Source organism: Argentina anserina, chromosome 5, assembly GCF_933775445.1.
Source record: "Argentina anserina chromosome 5, drPotAnse1.1, whole genome shotgun sequence".
NCBI lineage: Eukaryota > Viridiplantae > Streptophyta > Magnoliopsida > Rosales > Rosaceae > Argentina > Argentina anserina.
This window is the reverse complement of record NC_065876.1, coordinates 12802389-12824656: the sequence shown is the minus strand read 5'-3', so window position 1 is coordinate 12824656 and position 22268 is coordinate 12802389. Positions and strand designations below refer to the sequence as shown.

The window sequence follows — 22268 nt, the reverse complement described above, 5'->3', positions numbered from 1 at the left end:
CCAATATCACAATTTCTAGTCCTAGAGCCATCCACATTAAGTTTATAAAAACCAGAAGTAAGTCGACAAGAGCTTCCACATTTCTAGAAGTATAGATAGAAGGCTTTGACATGGCTCTATTTCAATATAGCTTGTAATAATCTCAGCAAGTCAGACAGGGTAGTGAAAATTATTATCAAAAATGCTTTGACATAGCTCTAGATTAATTTGTTATTGCTTCTAGAAAATGCTAACATTAATGTTTAAAATTTACGAGATTGACATTATTACGGAAAAACAAATGATAATTTGAAGTTTAAAAAGAGTTGCATCCCTCGTTCAACAAAAAAGCAGAAAACTTATGTTTGGTTTTGCAAACTGATTAGAAATCAGATCTCAAACCCATATCTGTGCTACAACATAAGCCACTATTAAGCCTCGAGAATTTTCACGAGTCTTATCTGTTTTTAAGGAATTTAATGAACTCTTCTTTACAATCACTACATATAGATAAAGGATTGATACATGAACAAAGGAACCCAGAGCGTATCAAAATTAGAGGATTCTGTCCTGAAGATCCGTCATTAAATTGGATGCCAAGGAGCTAAGCTTCTTCCCTGTCTCTCCTGCAATATTTTTTAAAGAGGAGATATCCTGCTGCGCCTGGAAAATGGAGAAGACACGAAAATCAAATACACACATTAGTTTTTGGATAAAATATACACACATTAGTTTGGTCAAAACTCTGATACAACTTCCAAGCAGAACAAGGTTCGTTGTGCATGGACTGGAATGACACAAAGCAGTAAACTTTGTTATTTGGAAGGTGGTGTACCTGAAAAGATAAACGGTTAATAAGGTCACTCGCAGTTAGATCAATAGGGATATCTCCTCTGTCACCGAAGAGGTCAGCACTGGAGATGGCCGCAGAACCCTGGAAGTAAGAAAAAACATGTTATATCACTGCAATAAAATTATTACATCTCGGTATTTCTAGCCATCTTGTCACATACAGTGGTAATTTGTACTAATCTTAAATGGTATCTTTCAGTTTGTGTAAAGATTTATTTCTCTTAACCACAGCTATGGTTTTATGAGTCATTTACATGTCTAAAAATTATATGTCTACCATAGGACATGAGGGGTCGCCTTTAAGAAATCCAATCCGACAACAACAATATATTTATATGTATATATATTATGTTCAAAATTAAAAACAATTGTTTACTCAAATAGTTTTAATATAGGTAATTGTGGAATTGTGATAGTAGTAGTGCATACAGAGAACTTCTGCAAGGAGGCTTGAGCTTCAACATCAGCAGATTTGCTCTGATCACCAAAATATTGCGCAGAAGATATAGATTTTGCATTTGTAAATTTTTTCCTTGCCTCGTCAGTTTCCTGAATCTGCACACACAAATTAGATATTGTAAACAAAACCACTAAATAACATGAATGATAAATGCAACCATGCTATTAAGTGTAAAGACTAGAAACTTTTTTCAGTGTTAACAACAAGCAAAAGTAGATAGATAACATGCAAACTACGATGGAATGTTTTTGCCCTGTTTTCACATATTGTTAATCTCCCAGCATGTTTAAATTGTAAATGCCGCAGTTTGCTACCAGTTATTTGCTCTCTTATGGAATCCAATTGGTAGCTATCAATCTTACTTAAAGCAAACACAGTGTTTTTAACATTAACAAATAATTATTAAACATGATTCACTTTTCATCTTGGCACAGTTGAAAGCAACAAATGGACCTAGAGATCAGTTTTAACTCCACAACTAGACAATGACATGCAAAACAAGTTATAACGTTTTTGCCTATTTTTCCAGATTTTGTAATCTTCGAGCTTGTTTGCTTAGTAATGTAGCAGTCGGCTACATTTTCGTTTTCATCAAAATCAGAATTTTAATTATAGAACTCCTATTTGGGTTGCTTACTATCACTTATATATCAATGTTTACTTTGTAATGTAGCAGTTGGCTACCATTTCTTTTTCGTAAAAATCAGATATTAAATTACAGAACTCCCATTTGATTGCTTCCCATCACATTGATAGAAAATAAATAGAACAAGGGCTCTTAACATTACTGGTCAAGATATGAACCAGTTTTCATCTTGACACAGTTGAAAACAACACATCAACCTAACGAGCAATCTCAAAAACCAATGCCAACACAATCTTGCAAATTAAAAGATATCCTCTTTGGGCTAGAAGGGGTTGATTATACACGTGAACACAGCGAGTCCAAAACACCATTTGAATTGATTCATGATGATTTAATATTTCATTTTATATCCCAATAATAACTTTAAGGTCAGAGCATTGAGCACAACACATCAAAACAGAAAAACTCAGGAAATAAGCAAAACTTTCAAGAGATATATTATCTAGAAGAAAGAACTTGAGACTGATTAAGTAACGGAATCTACCAAAAAAGTTCTTGTTCTCAAATATGACTGACCTTTTTTTCCCTTGTCTTTGACTAGATATGAGGGAAAGCTCAGAATCAAATTATCTAAACCTTGGCACCTAGAAGGTTAACCTTGTGCAACTATAAACCTGGTCTGAACTGTGCAACACAGATTTCCTAATTGCAGAAACATGTATATGTATCTAATCCATTAATGTTAGATTCAAACATTCAGTAATATGGAATACAACGAAATGATTATTTTGTTCCATTTATATATATATATATACATACATTATATATATATATATATATAATGTCTCAAAATAGAACAAAACACAACAATGATCATGTTTTGATTGATAGTATACAACTATCATTGGTCAAACAGAACTTACTTGCACTTTTGAGGAGTTTGAACTAGTTCTCTTGGGATAACTGCTGTCCATTCCGAAATCCGCAAAGAAATTTGATGACTTGGGTGCAGTAACATGGCCAGGTACCTGATGGCCACTATCAGTAGATTGAAGAGCTTCTACATACTCGAATCGAGAAGCCAGGGGTGTGACAGCTGGTGCAGTGCTCTTGGTTGAGGAAACAACTGGGATAACTGGTTCTTCAGGTTTCTGATCATACAGACTTTCATTTGGCTGCATTGTAAAAATCATCTTGCTATAAGGCATAATCAAATAACAATAACAACTCATAAATGTATTGAGCATATAGTTGCACACATGAAATCATAATAAGTTAGCAACCAAAACCTTTGTAGTAAGTTTGCGAGCACCAAGTCCCCCAGTTTTCACAATTTTCTTAGCACCAAGGGGCTTCTTAATGGTACTGGTAACAAATACATGGGGGGCTTTCGGGGAAGCAGAAACTTCCGGTGTTTCTTGCTTTGCTATGGGCTTTTCTTTTATCACCTCACTGGTCTTAACATCAGGAAGCCCATTAGATGCTTGTCCCGACTGAGACGCAACAGGCGATGATGGAAGACCTGCGTCTTCTGCCATACTTTTTGCTACTTCTTTGGAAAGTATCTGCCTATATAGCTCGGCAGCTCGTGATGTATATTTGGCCTCAATTTTGCCTCCATCTGTCCATCCATGCTGTTTAAAGAAAACCTGTGCACGATTGTTTCCCCCAAAGGTCATTGTTCTCAGCTGTTCTGGGGTCCATGAATCTAAGTTCGTAGATCTGAAATAGTAAATGAATTCATTGTGAGACGAAATTTGTCACTATATCTGTTGTAGTCTCCAATTTAATTGGAATTAGAACATGAAGACACAAGTTCTATATCAAAACTTATATCTCCTCCCAATTACCCTATATCTGTAGGAATACCATTATAGTATGACTAATTATAGGCCAAAGTCCACCGGTTGAACATTGTACACAAATCTCAACTCAAACTATAAGATCAACCAGCAGAGCTAATTAATCTTATGCCACAAGAAATTTTAATATGTAACCATTTCTCTACCTGTAAGGAACCAAAGGATAAACACAATAGGAGGCTTTGATAGAAAAAAAACCTACAACGGATATTATTTGTGTTCAAACATAAAGCACATTTTCTAAAATATCTCATTCAAACTAAATTGTTAGACTACAAGCACAAGTCAGTCAAATTAAAATTATATACACTGAATTGGAATTGCAGATAAATTTGAATTACAAAAACTAACAAGTTCCTTACACTTATTTTTGTGTTGTGTCCAAAACTTATAATTTACGTGAGGAGTATCAGCAAAGATTTGTGCAAGACACCCATCATTGATCTTATGATCTCTGATATGGATTTTCTTAGAGCATATGCTCATCATTAAAATCAACAATGGTAAAGGTTCTCAGAATTGCAGACAGATCAAAGTAACCCATGAATTAACAAACAATAGTAGAACAAGTCAATTAGAGATTCTACCCTAACATCAAAATAGAATGTTTTAACACAAGAACTAACCCTATATTTATGTTTTTTAGTGTGTAAAACCATTTTATCCACATTAGCCGTCCCAATGAATATGTGAGCAGAGATCCCAATATATAGTGTTACATTAACTAAATTTAAAATTTAGGCCATAAGCCAGCCGCCTCAGATTAACACCAACACAACCCAAAAAGCACCTTACACACCTTAAACTTCTAAGTACAACAAAAAACAAAAGAGATCATATTCCTACAATCCTACTTCAATTTCAACCCGCACATTCGATTCAAATACCATCAAACACCCCTCTAATCATCAAAATCCATAGTTTTCAATTTGATATCATCCAAAGTCCTCAGATTTAATCAGTACAACACAATCGCTTGCTTAGATCCCCAACATTAAGGGCACATTGCCCCATCACCTCATCTTCAGTCCAATGCCATTCGAAACAAAAATCTAAGATCTTGCAGTACAAATCAGCTAACCAATACAATCACATATGCACCCAAAATAACGAATTCAACATTTAAAAAACAAAGCATCCTTAATCTCCTATGAAACTCACCTAACAAAGCTGATATGAACTCCCAGACTCCGATGAACGGCTGAGCAATCAATGCAGAGGAAGATACCATACGTAACCGAAGCCCAAGTTGGGTTCTTTGCATTACAATCGAAGCACATCTGAAATCCAAGACCCAATTAAGATCCACATCAGCACAATTAAGATCTGAATTAGATCTCACAAACCCAGATCGAATTTCGCAGAATAATCACAAACCCAATATCAAAAAGAGTAAAAAGCACAGACCTTGTTCTCCGACTTGGCCTTCAGCTTCTTGAACACAGCATTCTTGTCGTTGAAGATCTCGGACGCCATTGAATCTGATCGCAACAGAAGGAGGAGGGCAGACTCGAAATTGAGATCCGAAGAGGTGCTCCGAACACCTCCTCAGGTTGAAGAGAGAGATGAAGAAGAAGATCGAAGTTATTGAATTCCCAAATTGAAGTTTTAGGTTTTCGGGGGTTTTCAAACGAAGGCGTTTTATTTACCAGGAGGGAGATGAAATGACATAAGTGCCCTTGGAGTTTGAGGTTTGGTGGGTTGTAATTGTCGAATTTGTGTCTGTGGAGCTCTGTGGTGGCGAGGGGCGGTTATTACAGACCGCGAACGGCCGGGGTTTCTATGATTGTCCTTCTCTAGCTCAACCATCGGTTTGCTTGTTGCTTCATGATCCATTTTTCTTGAAGATTAATTTGGTTGAGTCTTAATTTAGTGAGGGGTAAACAAAAAAAAGAAAGCATAAGTTAAGGTAGAAGCATTTGCATGTTTGAAGGGCAATTGAAGCTAATTATCGCATAAAATGTTGTGGAAATTGAAAGTTAAATGTTGCTTATACTTTGCTCTGCTTAATTCACACTGTTGAGGAGGCCCAACTGAATTATACCCCAAAGGTTTGTCTCACTTTTGGGCTGGAGAGAATTTTGTAGTGGAGCTAATTTACAATCGCTTGATTAAACCCGGCCCCTTGTTGACAGGAGCTGAAGAACCTAGTGGCAGTAATGGAAATAACGCAACGAAAATGATAACTGAGTAAAAAAACTGGTTCGATCTTTTTTAATTTACCAAGCGATCAGCTGCAGTACATCTTTCGTTGACATTCATGAAAGATCCTAGCCTTCTTTTGTTCATTTGAATATGAGGATTTGTATTGATTGATTGATGAATTGTTACAAAACTTTGTTATCTATTTATAGGAGAGTTTGGAGAATATTAGCACTAATTCTAATGATTAATCCTAGTTGTTAACACACCATGAGTAACATGGTTATGCTTTATCTAGCTGTTCCAACTCATTCTAACACTCCATTTCAAGTTGGCGCATACATATCAACCATGCCCAACTTGCTAAATGAGTCATAAAACACCTTTTTAGACACTCCTTTTGTGAGTATATCCGCAAGTTGCTCTTCTGTAGGAACAAATGGAAAACAAATGATCTTGGCGTCTAGCTTCTCCTTTATAAAGTGACGATCAATCTCTAAATGTTTTGTACGATCATGCTGCACAGGATTCTGTGAAATATCAATAGCTGTCTTGTTGTCACAGTACAACTGTATAGCACACTTAGGCTTAACACCCAAATCTTGTAGCAAATTCCTAAGCCACAATAACTCGCACACTCCTTGAGCCATTCATCTGTATTCTGCTTCAGCACTAGATCTAGCTACCATATTTTGTTTCTTACTCCTCCACGTAACAAGATTACCTCCAACAAATGTAAAGTACCCTGATGTCGACCTTCGATCCGTAATATTTCCAGCCCAGTCTGCATCTGTGAAGCCACAAATCTCAAGGATATTGTTGTGATTAGAAAACATTACTCATCTCCCTAGAGCTGACTTTAAGTACCTCAAAATCCGCACAACAGCATCCATGTGATCCATGCTCGGATTATGCATGAACTGACTCACTACACTTACTGCATGCGCGACATCTGGCCTGGTATGTGACAAATAAATCAGGCGTCCAACTAGCCTCTGATAACGAGTTTTGTCAGTGGGCACTTGATCTGGGTACTCTGCTAACCGATGGTTCTGCTAAATATGAGTATTAATTGGAGTGCAATCTAACATACATGTCTCTGTTAGCAGATCAAGAATGTACTTCCTCTGACACAGATAGATTCCATCACTTCCCTGGGCTATCTCAATGCCCAAGAAGTACTTGAGTGTACCTAGGTCATTCATCTCAAACTTTGTGGCTAGCTGTTTCTGTAATCTATCCATCTCAATAGTATCATTACTAGTAACTACCATATCGTCAACATATATAATTAAGGCTGTTACCTTCCCTTGTTGGTGTTTGAGACATAATGTATGGTCTGAATTACTCTGTCTGTAGCCAATTTTCCTTATGAATTGTGAAAATCTTCCAAACCAAGCACGAGGAGACTGTTTAAGACCATACAAAGACTTTATTAATCTGCATACAAAGTTATCTGGAGAAGCTACCACATACCAGGAGGAATATCCATATACACTTCCTCTGTAAGTTCTCCATGAAGGAATGCATTTTTAACATCAAACTGTCTAAGTGGCCAGTTTAAGGTAGCAGCAAAAGAGAGCAATACCCGAATAGTGTTCATCTTTGCAACAGGTGCAAATGTCTCATCATAGTCTATGCCATATGTCTGGGTGAACCCTTTTGCTACTAGGCGTGCTTTATACCGGCTCACCGACCCATCTGGATTATGCTTCACTGTAAACACCCAACGACATCCCACTGCCTTCTTGCCATATGGTGAAGATACAAGCTCCCAAGTATTGTTCTTCTGTAATGCTTCCATCTCTTCTTCCATCGCTTTCCTCCATTTTGGATCTCTCAATGCATCCTACACTTTGTTAGGTATTGATACAGCAGAAATTTGATTCACAAATGATTCATATGACTTAGACAATCTTTTGGTAGACATAAAGTTTGCCACATGATACTTAGCTTTAGCCTGAAGGGTAGGTTCATATTTTTTTGTTGGCTGACCCCGAGTAGACCTATGTGGTAAGATATATTGTCTACTATTAGCTTCACTACTATTTGCCCCAATAGAATGACTAACCTCAAATGAGTGATCTTCTGTATCAGGGAAACGTTGGTCAGGGGTATAAACAACAGTAGGTGAGGTCGGAGGGGCAGTTGTGCTGTCAGCTTCTGGTACCTGAATCTCTGGAGTGACTATACCAGAATCATCTTGTGGTGCATGTGTAGCTGATATATCATTAATCTCAATCGAACCTGGCACCATATCTCCTAACTGACTTGTCTCCCCCTTTTCATGATACAACTCTTCAAAATATGAATTCTCCCCCTGAAGAGCAATATCAGAAGACGTGAAATAGCTCATGTCCTCAAAGAAAGTAACATCCATAGTGACATAATACTGTCTGGTAGGTGGATGATAGCACATGTACCCTTTCTGATGTCCACTGTATCCAACAAACACACATTTAACTGGTCGGGCATCCAATTTAGACCTCTGATGTTTTGGAAGATGGACAAAAACAACACAACCGAAAACACAGGCGGGAAGATTAGAAAAAGAGGGTAAGGAAACATGGGAGGCAAGCACCTCATATGGAACTTTGCCTCCAAGGACACGGGATGGAAGACGATTAATGAGGTGAGCAGAAGTTAGGACATCATCACCCCAAAGGTATTTAGGCATATGGGCACTAAAGAGAATACACCGGGCCATATCAAGTAAATGACGATTTTTTCTTTTGGAAACGCCATTCTGCTCAGGTGTGTAAGGATACGTTGTTTGATGAACAATTCCATGTGCGTTAAAGAATTCCTGAAAGACACGATTCACATATTCCCCCCCCCATTATCAGAACAAAGAATTTTAATTGTGGCATTATATTGTGTTTGGAAAGTGGTATAGAAGGCTTGAAAAGCCGAAAAAACCTCATTTTTGGTTTTCAGAAAAATAATTAACGAAAGACGTGTGCAATCATCAATAAATGACACATAATATCGCATTCCTGACACAGTAGGCTCTTTGGAGGGCCCCCAAACATCAGAATGAATTAATTCAAAAAGAAGAGTAGGTTTATGAGAAGTATTAGGGGAATAAGTAGATCGATGACTCTTGCCCAAAACACATGTTTCACAACGAAAAACTGACTCATCCACATCAAGAAACAAAGTAGGCATGGATGTTTTCATAACACTAAAAGATGGATGCCCCAAGCGACGATGCCATAACCAAACTTCACTTAGCTTATCAGAAGTGGAGAGCAAAGTGATCCGGGACTTCATTAGCATTAGTAACATATGGTACTGGTGGAGGAGATAAGATAGTAAAATAAGATTTGTCATAAGTCATATGATCGGACGCACCAGAATCAATAATCCATGTATCAAAACCAACAAAGTGAGAAATATGTAAAGCCATACCAATCTTACCATGACCAACTATTGATGTTGTGGGTGTTGCTCCTCCTGCTGTATGATGATCATGTCCAACCACACCATAGATATCTGGTGCCGGGACTAATTGAATAGCTGCTTTCGCCTTATGACGATAATTAGGCCTCTGGGGTCTAAGGTGTGGATACAACTTCCAACAGGTTGCACGAGCATGGTTTGTATCATGGAAATAAGAGCAAGAAGGGCGGGGCTAATTCCCGAAGTTTGGTGGTGGTCCGCGCTTATGGAGTGGAGCTGAAGTGGCTAGCTGAAGGGATGGTGCTGGAGATGTAGCCTGAACAGTGGGGCTAGAAACTTCAACTTGTGTCTTATGAAGACTGTCTTGCTGAGACTCATCCTTACGGATAAATATGAAAGCTGTGATTAGGCTAGGAGGTTCGGTCTTTCTGAGTAGCTCGCCTTTTGCACTGTTATGCTTTGCATCAAGACCTTTCAAGAAATGGTGAACTCGCTCAAGCTCTTTCTCTTTTTGGTACCAAACAATATCCTCTTGATTCTTGATCATGCAAGGACGTTTCACATCAATCTCAGCCCAAATATTCTTCAGTTTGGTGAAATATTGCGCCACCGGTTGCCCAACCTGGTGCATTACAAAGGCTATACACATTAACTCATGAACCTATATAAAATCAGAGTCATTAGTAAATAGGACTTCCAATGTCGTCCATATTGCATGCGCGGTATCACATTCTGCTACCAAGTCAAGTATCTCTTCATTCATGGCTTTGAACAAGACAGACATTACAAGACCATCATCATCGTCCCATTTAGTGTAGGCAACAACCGCATCTGTATTGGGAGCCTTAGTGACGCTGGTTACATGTCTTATCTTGTGCATTCCTCAGAGATGGGCTGTCATAATTTTCTTCCATTTACGGAAATTGGCCCCATTGAGTTTGGCTCCTCCAAAAGAACCACTGTCACTTTAAATTTCTGAATATCATTGACATGAGAACTCTCGTCTTCGTCTTCATAACCCATTGTAAATCAAATCAAATCAAAAATCAGTAATAATGCAGCGGAAACAAAAAACAGATAGGAACCTGCCTCGGTGAACAAGCACTGTCGGTGAAAAAAAACACTTAAAAAGGCAGCAGAAAAGGGGCGGGCTGGTTCTCAGGTCGGAGCGCGGGTCGGAGCTCGGGTCGGAGCTCGAGTCAGATCTCGGGTCAGATCTCGGGTCGGATCGCGGGTTGGATCGCGTGTTGGATCTTGGGTCGGGTCTTGGGGTTAATAAAAAAACCCCTCTTTGCTTCCGAAATCAACACAATCAGAACCGGTCGAGGAGGACTTCCGGGTCGCGCTGTTGCTGCTGCCGGCGAGGAGGCGACGACGGTGCGGAGGTCGGAGCACCGGGGCTCGGGTCGGCGCTGCTGCTGGAGGATTTACGGGTCGTGCGGCTACTGCTGCTGCCGGCGAGGAGGCGACGACGGTGCAGAGGTCGGAGCGCCGGGGCTCAGGTCGGCGCTGCTGCTGCGTTGGCAAGGAAGCGACGAAGGGGTCGGCGCTGCTGCTGAGGTGGATCACCCAGTCTCGGGTCATCCTGCTGCTGCGTCGGCGATGGGGGGGGACGACGGAGCTGAAGTCGGACCGAGGGGAGGCACGGGCACGCCGATCCGGATGATTTGAAGCGGCGTCGGGGCTGGCTTCCAAAAGAGGCAGTGGCACCGGAGGAGGCGACGGCGGAGAGCAGAGGCAGTGTTACTGCTTATCTGGACGTCTGGCAAAAACACCTACGCCAGACGGGAGAAAAAATGCAGAGCAAATTTGCAACCAACCAAATAAGTTGCTCTGATACCAACTTGAATATGAGGATTTGTATTGATTGATTGATGAATTGTTACAAAGATTTGCTATCTATTTATAAGAGAGTTTGGAAAATATTAGCACTAATCTTAATGATTAATCCTAGTTGTTAACACATCATGAGTAACATGATTATGCTTTATCTAGCTGTTCCAACTCATTCTAACATGTTCTTCTTTCAAATGCATGATAGAGCGATGATCCTCCGGGAAGATGGAAGATAACTAAATTAGAAAGCAACCTTACATATAGTAGATCGAAATGCCAAAAGACGGTACATAAATGAAACACCAAGTTGTCTAATTTGCCCACCTGTAGCTGGTAATCCTGGTGGTATGTCCTCTCATATTGGTTAAGAAATTATGATTGACTAGCATTCTGAAATATGGCAAACGCTAAACTGGAAATGGAAATGTACATATCATATATCATATATCTAGATTGTAATTGTGGGAGTAACAGGTGCAGTTATTAGTGGGGTAGAAATGAAACATTGAAAAGAATATTAAAGAATGATGCCTTAAAATACGTTATGTTGGTGCTATGTTTGTTCTGAACAAGCAGAATGAACTATTTATTTGTTTGTTCCTTCATCATAGGATTACGACTATACAAAGTTGCATTTTGACAGTATGTGCTCTGAGATTATGAATCCGATTTCGCACAACTTCCAAAATGGTACAATCATGCATTATTTAGCAAGACAAGTATATACGTGTTTTAGACTTTTGCAGTAAAATCGTGAAAAATGTGTTGTGTTTTCTTACATTTCCACTTTTGAAATTCTCTTTATACATGCAAATGAATCATAGACTTTTGCAGTATATATATGTCGATAGGATCTCTTCGACATCAAAAATTTTGTCAATATGTACGTATTTATGGGAGATAATCTTATGTCCCCAACTCTCTGTCTCTTTCCCAGTATCCCAATGGAGTATTGACACTTGTCCTTCCACATCACCACATTTAACAGCTACTTACTAGAGTTAAGCCTTTTAAAATAAATTTTTTATTATTCTTTCGTAATATTATCTATCAAAAATTGACTGATATAAGAGATGAACCCAGATTTGGAGAGAATTCGTTTGATCACTCTAATGCCTTTTATATTAGTAATCACGTCAATATCATTGCTCATATTAAAAAACCCAGATCAAATCGAACTTAGTTAGTCTATAAACTGAGATGAAATCCTATTTTTTAGTTGGAAAAGAAGCCGAACTTGCGATTCGGAGGTGAATGGTTTTGATTAATTAGATCTTCAATTTTTCATGTTCTTTAGTGCAGGACATGAAAGAGCCAATCATAAAATATAGATTGTCCTTGATATATTTCTTGATAGCCAACCAGCCACCCCAGTTCTATTGAATAAAAAAGAAGATAATCTGAGTTTGTTTGGATTTACTGCCCATAAATGATTCAATTGAAAATGTATGCATACTTGCATAGAGCTTAATGACAGTGATCGATTTGCAATTTGGATCTTAGAATATAAAGCTATATCAATTAAATGTCTTCTATGATGTGTATTACCGGAAGAAAGAGGACGATAAACCTCAACTGGATTTGGGTTCATGTATGATAAATATGATATTAATATTAATAAATGATTTTTCATAATCAAATTCTTAAAGGCTTAACGCTCTTAATGGCTGCTAAATGTGGTGATGTGGAAGCACATGTGTCAGTGCTTCAGTGGCAGACAGGGAGAGAGACAGAAAATTGGGGACAAAAGATTTGAATCCCGTATTTATATATTTGAAATTTCATGTATTTTAATAATTTTATCATAAATTTTTTACTGTACCGATACATGGCCCCAAATCTTCCTGACTTCTTCCACCAGTTTATTTGTTATTCACACTTGTATGCGTTGTAACATAAGGGTATTTTGAGGGACTAGCAAATGGCATGGTTAATTCTCTCTTTTGTTATTCTATTTGATTATAGAATAAGAAATAGAATCTGCGAGCTCTCTTTTTATTGCATTTTTATATTAAGAAATATACCAAAACTCCTGAATCTTATCATTCGACCATGGACACCCTACTGAAACTAGTCCTTATAAGGAAAAAAACCTCATGCACAAATTAATTATTTATAGTATATGATAATTAATTGAGCAGGATTCATGAATCCGAACCAAGAATGTCATAATCAATCGATCGGTTTTGTTAGTTTGTCTTGAGAAATCAATCATCCCCGAATATCGTAGGTATGCCTGATATATATGTGGCGTGCTGTGATACTGTATATAAATCTAAATCAAAACGACGGACAAATTAAAGATCCATATCCGAACTTGCATCCAACTCGGATCCTAATATGGTCGGAAACAGATAAAAAAATCGATCACCCGGCAAGGGTTTCACCAAAAACACAAAGGATCAGAGAGGGACTATAGCTAGGAAGGCTGGTCCATGGCCGATGCAAACACCAGCCTGGATAACACCAACAAAACAAAGAGAATAATCACAACAACTACATCGTGATTAGGTAATGTAACGAGCAAGAACGTTGGAGAAGTTAGCCGCTTGTGAGGTCGAATACAATAATTGTTGCCCAAGTGAGAGCAAGAATGATCGATATAAAATTAGAGTTACGATGTTGGCAAAAAAAAAAAACAGAGAACAATGACAACTTCAACTGGAATGCACATAAATTTTAGTGATAATCTATCATCTGTTGTTGATTAATCAACAGAATTATGCATATCATATAATTAAGCTAGCTAGTGTACGTCAAATTTATTACTAATGAAGCGATCAATTAAGGACGGAAAGTTGGAAACTACATGACGTCCCAGAAATCCAGAATACATAGAAGCAGATATAAGAGAAAGTTTCGAGCACTAATCTACATCATAAAATGCCGGCCGGTGCCGCATCTCCAACACTACTCAACTCACTAATCTAATCACTAATCACATTAATCTTATTAATCAATCAGTCAATCAGAAAACAAATGCTTTATGCCTTCATCAACTTATTTCCAGATATACCCGATCAGGCTAATATTAGCTCGTAGTTTTTTAATCATTTGATCGATTTGATCGAGTAGTACGTGCGTATACTCGTACCTAAATTAACTGCTCAACATCAGCAGTTCTGTTTCCTTTGCCTCTACTCTACAAGTCTACAGTCACACACAACTTAAGTTTGCTTTCTCTTCCGAATCGGATGCATGAGTTGGGGTCTATTCTACATGAGAGTTTCACGCTTTCAGACTCTCTCACTTATTTACAGTTTCAACGTCGTGTTTCTTACTTGGTTGCGATTCATCAAACTCGTACGTACGCGGCGGCAAGCTGCTTGTACCTCTTCGTGGAGGAATTGGTGGTTGCTGTACGTGGTCCATGAAAGCATGCAGACAAAACTTCATCATCTTTTTCAGGACAACGTGGTGACCGACTCTCTTTATGAATTGTTTGCACTAGCTGGCTGAGACCACTGATAGTGAGCTACGGTTTTTGTTGGCCGGTGAGGCTTCGCTTAATTACTTTCCTTTCGTTCATTTATCAGCCTTATTTAGTTATGTCTAGCTTGTTCGATCATAATATCAAATTGAGAAGGTCGAACTTAGGTTCAGTTATTTACTTGTTTAAATCCTTCTCCATATCATTGCAAAATTAAACTGTGGTGGTGATCGAAAGCTTGCTGGCCAGCTGGTATCTAGGTTCGGGGATAATTTGTTGTTATCTCGTAATAAATAAAATGGTTACTGTGCGAGTTACATGCATGACTCATATATGATCGAGTTGGTAGGTATAATGTATATGGTAATGAGATGATTAGTGAGTGGTAGGCCTAAGTGATAATTAAATTCCTAAGTTATAAATAAACCATACACTTAACATTCCATTTGTATTAATTTGTTATTCATTGAAGCCGGCCATTCTTGCTACATACTTCCGCGTGCCTCTAGTTAGACCATCTTCAACATCTCTTTTTAAAATTTTCTATTATATAAGATGAAAACACTAAATCTCTAAAAAAACCTCAACTCCAACAACTTCTCTATTCTATTATATAAAATTAAATACAAAATGTGTATAATTAAATGAAAATCAAATTGAATCTCATAATGTCATAATTTATACTAAGACCAGAGAATCACTGTTTTTTGTTGTTATTTTTTAGGATAAAGAGTAAATTTGTTTTGATATGAAATAAAATTTAAAGATTGTTTTGAAAATTATACGGATTTTGAAAATTCTACAAATCTCGAGATTTTGTTTCTCTTTTTTTCTCACTTTCCCTATTATAGAAGACGGTTTAAATGGGTTATTGGAGCTAAAAATTAATATTTTTTCTTTATAATATAGATTATTTGAGTTTTAGAGGAGCTGTTAGAGATGCTCTTAGTACTCTTGATTCTTTATTTTATTTTTACTCTTTTCATTACTTGTAGAAATTTCTAAAGTTGTACGTGTTCATCTAGTTAAGTTATATTTGTAGGGTTGATTAAAAAAATAATGAAGAACCTTAATTTAAGTCATCATCATACATATGCTTAAGCTAATTAAGTTATTTGTGCTAATGGTTTGATGAGGAAGAATCGCAATTAACTCTCAAATATGAGAATCTTCTTAAGCAGCTTCTGATCTCCAAGTGGAGAAGTTAAAAATGAAGACTCAAAATAGCTAATTTATGATATCATTACCAGGCTGCGCCCGTTGTGCGTCTATATTGATGCTTAATCATGCTTTTGTTTGGTTATAGTTTGGTTTTGTGTTTAAACTAAGACGATTTAGCTTCACGTCCCCTGCCTTTCCTCCCCTTAGATGTTATTCTTCCTTTTTCTGTATTCAAGAAATGGCTGGATACATATCAGAAAAAAAGAAAAAGAAAAAAAAAGGGTATTGTTTGAGTAGGAACGAAACGAGAATAATAACAACGTAATGTAACAGAACGTAACCCTTTATTGATTGATAATGTGGCCTATATATAGGCATTACTGCCATTACATATCCAGAATCTCGTAGTATTCAGAGTCTTAATATATTACAAGGATGTAAATTTATCACTAACATGAAACTTAATAAGGCTAAGACACACAAGGGTATAATAATAATTTTCCCATAACACTCACCCTTATGTCGCATGCCTAGGTTGCATGGTGCACACATTGTTCCCTCGGTAAAAACCTTGTCAAGCAAAACAAAAACCTCTTGGGTAAAAACAAAAACTTGATCGAAGGAAAAAAGAGCATAACGCACCGTCTACATTTGATAGCATCATGTGAGGTAGACTCCCCCTGAAGTCTACGAAACAACTCCCCTGATTAGTGTCATAATCATAGAGTACAAATAACAACGTATACAACGTTCATTACATGCTTCTCAAACGTAGTTTTTGGCTAATCATTAATCTAGCCACACATCCTTAGATCATACATGTTATACTTAACCAAACTTAGATCTTAGGAAACAAGGTTGCATAACAACTCAAAACAAGAGTTTGCAATGAAAATCAGATTCTCGGGTAGAATGACTTTCACTCACTTAAACAGCCATAACTTCTTCACAATAGGTATCAGCGAACTGTAACACGTTCAGAAAAGTAGACACATGTGGCTTTCCAATGAGATAAACTTCACAACCTAACTCGACCGAAGCAGTTCACAGTGCTCTGTCGAAGTTGACTAACTTGCAAATTTCGGGACAGAACTGTCATACTTTGCCAAAACGGCCATAACTCTCTCAATACGATAGCTATGAACAAATTGTTGGTGTCCATAAAAAGTATACACATAGACATTTCCAACGGTACTAATTTCACCATATTTCATTGGGTGAGCTGTCATATAGGTCTCGTTGAAGTTGACCTACGAAACTAGACAAATTCTGATTTGTCACATTCAATGTGTCTTTTACAAAAGAATGTGGGAATGGACCAATGAATGCTGATTTTGGTCAAAGACGGAATCATACGCATCCTCTACGCTATTAGTGTCAACTGCTACACCAAAGCGTACTTGATGTTGCTGGAGCTGTTGGCGGCGTTGGTGCGTATAGGATTTTTGTTGATTCACTAAGCGTAGAACTAAACCCATGTCAAAGGAGCAACACAAGTCCAATGACAATGCATATGCGCATAGTTGATCACATCATAATGAAAGCAATAGTGTCCCAACAATACTAACATATATGAATCTATAGCTCATTGAGTCTCTTCATCATCTTTACTTAGATGGAATAGAGAATCAAGAATTAGCTTTCATATGAACACATATGGGTATAAGTTCTTGCAATCGATTGTACTACGTTCTCTCAAACGTCGCAATCTGATTACATAAGCTCTTTGTGGTCTAGAGGCATTTAAAGTCCATCGGGCACTCTCATATCTGCATTAAGATCCCTTTACAAATATGTTATGACCACTATCATATGCTGCAAATAGAGGTGACAAATGGGCACAAAAGCCGAAGCCCGGCACGGTCCGAGCATGTTATTGTAATGGGCCGGGCCGAGATATTTTGGCTCATGGACCCGACACGGCCCTAGCCCGTTTTTAGCCCGCAAGACCCGAGTACGATTAATTCATGGGCTGGCCCGTTAAACACATAATTATATATTATTTATATTAATATTTAAAAAATTATCATTATTAAACTTGAATATTATACTTTTTAAATTAGAATCTTTGATTATTTCATTATTTTAACTACAATATTTCACAAATATTATCAAATACTAAATAAAACGTTATTATTTTAAGATACGTAACGTTTTAAAAATAAGATTATGAAATGTGTTGTAATATTTTATTTATTTTACTACTCTAAATAGTTATATAAAACAAATATTCAAAGTACACAATATTTTTTATTTTAATTGTATCATATAATGCAAATGCGCTGGACTGGCCCGCTTCTTGGCCCAGTACGGATCCGGGCCCGGCCCGACATGGGCTTGAGCCGTATGCAGGGCCGGACTTAATATTTAAGCAAATGGCCCGGCCCGAGCCCGACACGAAAAATAAATGGGCCGGCCCGAGCATGGCACGAGCACGGTTTTGGCCTGTTTGCCACCTCTAGCTGCAAATCAGTTTTCATGGACACTACTACTGATTAAGTAGCGGAAATCAATTATGTCCATAATGAGAGAATATAACTCATCGTAGTCAATAATAGGATATTGAGACAATCTTTGCGCCATAAGTCCTGCAAATATTGTATCACTTCATCTTTCTCATTACACTTACAAACAATGACTAACATAACAAGTCTAGTTCAGCCTATATTGATTCTTTCCATTTTAGTCACGTTGCTAATCGTTGATACTTTACAACGGAATAAGAGTACAAGCGAATACATCATCAATCATGGGAGACCAGTCCATTAAAACATGTGCGCGCTGTATACGATCAATTTGTGAGATTTCTATTATTCTCTAACATCAAAGGAGTCTATAGCGTCCCACATAAACTTAGTTGATACACATGTTTAGAGAATATCTCTTGATGATGGGCGAAATACTTGTGCTTAGCTTCATTCTGGTTTTTTATTACATAAAATAATAGTCTCCTCCTCATCTAGGTAAGAGCCAAGGCCAAAGCTATGACCCTTACTAGTCCATCTTTGTGTTTGTCGCCCTTGTTTTGTGGTGCAATACCACAGGCGCTAACAACACCACATCGTACAATGGTGTCATCGTCAGATTACTTAACACTGTCACGGATGGTGCCAACGGTGCTAGGACTAGGTCATATGAAATTCTCACATATACTGAGAGTCCCAACCTTACTGGCACATCACAGCATTTATGTGCGATCTCGTCACTTTCGCAATATCTGTGAAGTCATTGAGCATCGAATCTTTGACTTTCTGGAGGTCAATAATGTGTTGCACATTTGCTCACTTTGAGTAGTGCAGGATCTTAATGAGACATAGTGCCACACCACGTCAATTCCTGGCGTTAAAACCGGAATGGGAGCATTCCATATCTCCCCCTAACAACGGGAAGTATATCTTATCAAAGTGACCGTCTCCGGATATCGCAGGATCGAGATCTACGGTTGTAGATTAGAAATAGCGGACAAGTGTTGGTGATTCATAAAGCATAACCAACCAAAATACTTAAGCGTTTCATGTAGACCCATTGAGATTACTACAATAGAGGCACATAAACAACTTAACCAAATAGGCGTTAGTGAAAAGAATGTTGGGATCGTATCCAGTAACCATCTGGTACGCACTAAACGCTTGGTAAGTTGTGGGTCTGAAACGAATATGTGTTGCTGCATGCAACATCATTACATATCCCAATACAAAAATCGGCAGGTTAGTACCCATAACCAAGTCTGAGCTCTGCTAGATCGTGCAGTGAATGAACATGAGGAATGATATGTCAAACGACGATCGCAGTAGATATGTAAAATGAAATCATCAAAGTTGTGGAGGTGAACTCTCCAACGGTATCCAATCAAGTAGATTTGAGAGGATGAGAATGGTGGTGAGCCCTTAGTATGATGATCATAGCTAAAAACTTTAACAAAATGCAACATTTAATGTGGAAAGCAAAGTGACGCGTGACCAACGCGTAGATACTCTTAACCTATACAATAAAAATACCAAAAAAATGTCTGCATTCGGTTAGATAGGGTCCACTAATGTCACCTTAAATACTTTGTAAGAATGTAATGTTCTCAGTTGAAGCCTTAGCAAATAAGGACTTCCTTGAAATCTAGCAAGAGAACAAGCTTTGCAAAATGAGCGATGGGCATCAGAAATTACTATGGAGGCATTAGAAATCACGGGAGGCATCACAAGCTCCTGTGAAGGAGGGGATGTCGTCACCAACGGCCTGAATGCCATGGAGCTTCCGAGAGGGGCAAGCACGATCTCACCGTGCTTGACATGGATGGGAACGGCCTCACCGTGTGGAGCACGGGTGAGGTGGTCCTCCAATCGCTTTGTGAACATGAAAAATAGATGATCATGTGAATTTCAAAGAACTCAAAACATCATATCTCGTTCAAAATGACCAAAAATGATCATGTCAAAACCGAGAAGACAGCAAATCCGAACTCATGATTCAAAGAATCTTAAGTTACATAAAGCTACTGTTGCAGGCAAGCAAAGCTATGTTTGCAGGCTAACAAAGCTATTGTCGAATCTTGAAAAAGCTATTGTCAATGAAATCTGATAGATTTATTCCTCTTCATTCTCAACACAAATATCAAGATGAAAATTCATCATTGGCATGTATGGCATTTTAAAACTTAGCAAGTCACGAAGATATAAAACACAATCTCCGCACGAGATTCGTAAAACAACTACCTGCGCCGCAGAACAGTATGGGCAATTACGCAATTAGCAAGACACTCGATTTCACGGCGGGACATTCACAAAATAAAATTAAGAGAGTAAACTATACGGTGAACTTCTCTAGACAATACACCGTAGAATATTGTAAAAAGGGGGATTGAGACAATGTGCAATCCCATCAAGTGTATCACATAGCAATAGAACTACATTCTTCAACTTAAAAATTGGAAAACCATGGTATTGGAGCAGTTGAATACCAAAAAATTTGGCTGGTAAAAACCATCCAATTGGTGCGGGTGGTCACCAATAATAATAAAATCGTTTGAGCTATGAAATGAATTGTAGAAAAAACGGAAAGTTAACCGGAAAACCATCTCAAAATAACTCAAAACCGGGTGAAATTTGGATTGGGAAAACATAACAACAAAAACTGCGGGAAATATGCCGAAAAAATGACGAGAAATGACAAAAATATCGCTTGAAAAATCATCGGAAAACGGCGGCGGCCGGAACTGCAGGTCCGACAAGGGACGCCGGCATGAACCGGATGGCGGTGCCGGAAACTCCAGCAAGTGGCCGGAAGGCAGCCAAAACGTCGGAAAATGTTCTGAAAATGCCGGAACAGTAACCGGGAAAAACGATGTCAATTTTGACGTTCCGATGTCTGTTTACCAAATTGTAAGGTCCAAATTTACTATGTAGTACTATTGGGATCTCATGTAACCCAAAAGCGGCCAATTTAAAAACCACATGAGTTGCAAACGTTGAACATTCATGCTAAGTCAAGGCAAATAAGATTCTCATTAGATCATCTTGTAAATAAGGAATACGAGAAATTTTATTGAATATGCCAATATTTAATACAACACAACCAAGCTTCCAAGTCTAATAGACGACTTAAGCTAAAGTCGGGCAAGAGACATGGCAATGCCAACGTCATACTTGAAGATTAGTAAGCATAAAATATAGTCAAAAGAGATTGACTAATCAAAAGTCTGTAGCAACAAAAATCTTGCATATCGGATTGGGTGGAGCCTTAGCCTAACGCTCAAAAAATTTGTTTACTGGAGAATGGAAGAATGTTACGTTTCCATCTCCAAAGTTCCCTCAATATAAATAGATGCAGGTGCCAAAAATGGCATATGTTTCTCGAATGTAGAGCATGCATTAAGGTCAACTCTAGTAATACAACGTCATAAACATTTATTGAATCACTTTAAGTGTGTCCCATATAATTCGTTATTTTTGGGATCTTTTGTCAGCAAGTAGTGTTGCTTTAGAGTAATGGATTTCAACTCAAATAAATGAGTATGCATACCTTGGGATTATCATTTATAGACATGAGTTTAAGAAAACTCAAGCATTCAAATAATAGTCGCGATGACGACGCATTTATAAGAGAAGAGGGTTGTATAGGTTTCGAGCAATCGAAACTATTCAAGTATGTAACCGGAATTAGAAGGGTTGTGATGTATATGGTCACAAGTGATTCTCATGATCGCACCCAAAACAGCGGTGCACTCAGGCGACCATACGAAATCGATTTCTTCCCTTTAAATAATAATGTAACTCTCCTAGGACCGTCACACGAAAAACGTCGACTAAGAGGGGAATGATATCCCTCTTTGGTCTCATCGGCGTTATAAGAAAGACCGGAAAATAGACATGAAGAAGGCTAATAGCGCCTGATAATATTATATATATATATATATATATGTTCAAAAGCAGCAAATTTAAGAAAAAACATACTTGTTTGTCTGCCCACATATAATTAAATTGCTATGCAAATCACTCGTCATGCAGGAAGCTGCTTGATGAATTCATTTTCGATCTTCGTCCGATGATATAAAAATCTTGTGAGTAT

The 22268-nt window shown here is 37.9% G+C and overlaps 1 protein-coding gene across 1 annotated transcript; it reads right to left on the bottom strand.

Moving 5' to 3' along the window:
* Positions 1-263: 263 nt before the first annotated feature.
* Positions 264-5337, bottom strand: LOC126793612 (probable ADP-ribosylation factor GTPase-activating protein AGD8). Its single transcript, XM_050520180.1, has 7 exons — positions 5147-5337; positions 4901-5019; positions 3167-3599; positions 2801-3052; positions 1261-1386; positions 815-913; positions 264-642 (listed from the first exon to the last, which is right to left on the bottom strand). Exons 1-7 carry the CDS (start codon positions 5213-5215, stop codon positions 535-537), a joined length of 1206 nt encoding a protein of 401 aa, XP_050376137.1. The 5' UTR covers positions 5216-5337; the 3' UTR covers positions 264-534.
* Positions 5338-22268: the final 16931 nt, after the last annotated feature.